Source organism: Penaeus japonicus, unplaced genomic scaffold, assembly GCF_977035675.1.
Source record: "Penaeus japonicus unplaced genomic scaffold, GWHDUDI00000001_assembly GWHDUDI00000031, whole genome shotgun sequence".
Taxonomy (NCBI): domain Eukaryota; kingdom Metazoa; phylum Arthropoda; class Malacostraca; order Decapoda; family Penaeidae; genus Penaeus; species Penaeus japonicus.
In genome coordinates this window covers 17,874,561-17,877,060 of record NW_028234433.1, presented here as the reverse complement: position 1 = coordinate 17,877,060, position 2,500 = coordinate 17,874,561, and the positions used below count along the sequence as shown (strand labels likewise).

The 2,500-nt window shown below is 34.6% G+C and overlaps 1 protein-coding gene across 4 annotated transcripts in view; it reads right to left on the bottom strand.

Moving 5' to 3' along the window:
- LOC122256725 (uncharacterized) overlaps window positions 1-2,500 on the bottom strand; it is a 100,476-nt gene that overhangs the window by 4,221 nt on the left and 93,755 nt on the right. Inside the window, exons 6-7 of one of the 4 annotated variants that reach the window (XM_086555827.1) lie at window positions 2,409-2,500; window positions 875-1,093 (exon numbers count right to left, since the gene is read on the bottom strand). The exon at window positions 2,409-2,500 is cut by the window's right edge and continues 334 nt beyond it. The exons of 2 other annotated variants lie outside the window; for them this stretch is intronic. In XM_086555827.1, the coding sequence (XP_086411953.1) occupies window positions 2,451-2,500 (50 nt within the window). In that variant the 3' untranslated portion in view covers window positions 875-1,093; window positions 2,409-2,450. Of the gene's footprint in view, window positions 1-874; window positions 1,094-2,408 lie in introns of those variants that run through there. One more of the 4 variants, XM_086555826.1, reaches the window with a different exon arrangement.

Below are 2,500 nucleotides of genomic sequence, written 5' to 3'. Positions count from 1 at the left end.
AATAATGATAATAATAATAATATGAAGAAGAATAGTAAAATAACTGAACTGAGATGATATAATAGCGGCAAAAATAATAAAAAAAGAAAAACATATCGTAATAATAAGGATGATATCAATAATAATACAAATAATATTACTAATAATGATAACATGAAGAACATTAATGATGATATCAACGATAATGATAATGATGACATAATGATCCATCTACTATCCCTACTACTAACAATAATGAAAATGACAGTGATAATTTTCATTATCGTTATAATGATAATCATCATTATCATCATTATCTTTTATCACCATCTGTATCATTTTCCATTATCTTTATCACCACTGTTATCATCAATATCACTATTTTCATAATTGTCATTTTCATTATCCTCATCATTATTATCATCATCATCACCATCATCATCATTAACATTATCATCATAATCATTACCATCATCAAACAAAATAATTCACGAATAAAATAAGAGTGACCCCAAAAGGCCAGGTGGATCCGCTGGTCCATAAACCCATAGGAGTGAAAGGCGGTGCTCTATCTCAATCAAATCGGAACTTCCCTTTGGCGAGAGTCACATCGCTGCTGTGTCTGCATTAGATTGTTTGATCGTTGTGTGTGTGTGTGGGGGGGGGGGTTGTGGGTGGGTGAGTGGGGGTGTGTGTGGGGGGGTGAGTGTGTGTGTGAGGGTGTGGGTGTGGGTGTGTGGGTGTGTGCGTGTATGTGGGTGTGGGTGTGCGTGTAGGTGTGCGTGTGCGTGTGCGTGTGTAGAAAGTATAGATTTTCAAGGGTCTCAGAAACCAAATTACAGATGCCTGTATATCGTAAATTTACGCTCGTTTACAACAAAAACTAAACATCAGCTTCAGAATCTTTTCCCCTATGCATTGCGCATTCCCTTTCAATCTGCAAAAGTATGATAAAATATTATCACTGTGCAGATTGCTTATAACCATCATCTATCTATCTATTTATTGCGTAAGTGAGGAAGAGGGGAGAGTGTAAAGACGAGGAGTGTCTGAACCATCTTCCAGGAAGTGAGACGTCTGAGGTTTGTAGATGACGTACTGCCGTGTGTTTTATCTGTAAGAGAATATGCGATTTTCACTACTGCAGTTGAGCAACATCATTTGTTTGTTTGTGTGCATGTGGGTGTGTTTACTGTTGTCGGATGGAAGGATGCGACGTTTAGGTATGCATGTTTTCTCTCCATAGTGAATATCTTGATGAAATCATACGTCTGCCTAATGATTTGGTAAATGTGATTTATGCCTCTGTAACCAAGCAGGTAATGGAATTTGGGAGAGAACTCTTATATCAACAAAACTCATTTTCGACAGCTCTAACCATATATGTGTATATGTATATATATATAAATATATATATATATATATATATATATATATATATATATGTATATATATATATACATACATATATATGTGTGTGTGTGTGTGTGTGTGTGTGTGTGTGTGTGTGTGTGTGTGTGTGTGTGTGTGTGTGTGTGTGTGTGTGTGCGTGTGATATATATATATATATATATATATATATATATATATATATATATATATAAAATATATACATAAATATATATATATATATATATATATAAATATATATATATATATAAATGTCCATAAGAAAGATTTGGTTACGATGAAGATGGCAGTCTGCATTGTCATTAAAGAAAAAAATCTCTAGCTCTTTCACAACGCCCAAGTCATTATTTGAACAAGTAAAACATTTATACTGGTTTATAAAGAAGCTTCGAACAATTAAACTTTTGTCACGATTTATATAATATTTACCCCGACGATTTTTCTCTGTTCCGAACCGTGAGATATTTCAGATAATGAAACTATTTTACGGATGGCTTTAAACACAGAATTACCCGGAAGAATGAGGATGGTGTATACTGAAGGCGAAAATAAAACTGATCCAGAATATTTCATGTTATAGGTCATGATGATCTGCACTTCGTACTTAATACTTGTAACTAATGGAATTCAGAAGTACAGAAAAAGGAGAGAGAAGAAGAGTGAGAAGAGAGAAGAGGGAGGATGAAGTGAGAGAAGCAGGAGGGAGGGAGGAAAGAAAGAAGCAACGAAAGGAGAGCAGAGAGAGAAAGAAATGTTGATGAAAGGGGACCATAGGAAAGATGAGGAGAATAACAGGGAGAGTTTAACAATGAATCTTATTACATGTCTATATATCTAGTTCATTTTAATATATCTTTAAAAGTTTAAATCGTGAAATGGAGTAAATCTGAATGTCTATGATTTGGCATCTTAGAATCAGGTCATTGAATAATGAACACCATAGATGGTAAATGAATGAAATTACTACAAATGGAAAAAAAAAATCTTTCATCGAAGTCGAAGTAAAAACGTCAACTAACCTCAGTATGACTTCCAGGGTCCCACTAGAGTCCTTCCATCCTTCACGCCGGGGGATTGATCCTTTGAGAATGCCTTAACCTCACGTGGGACT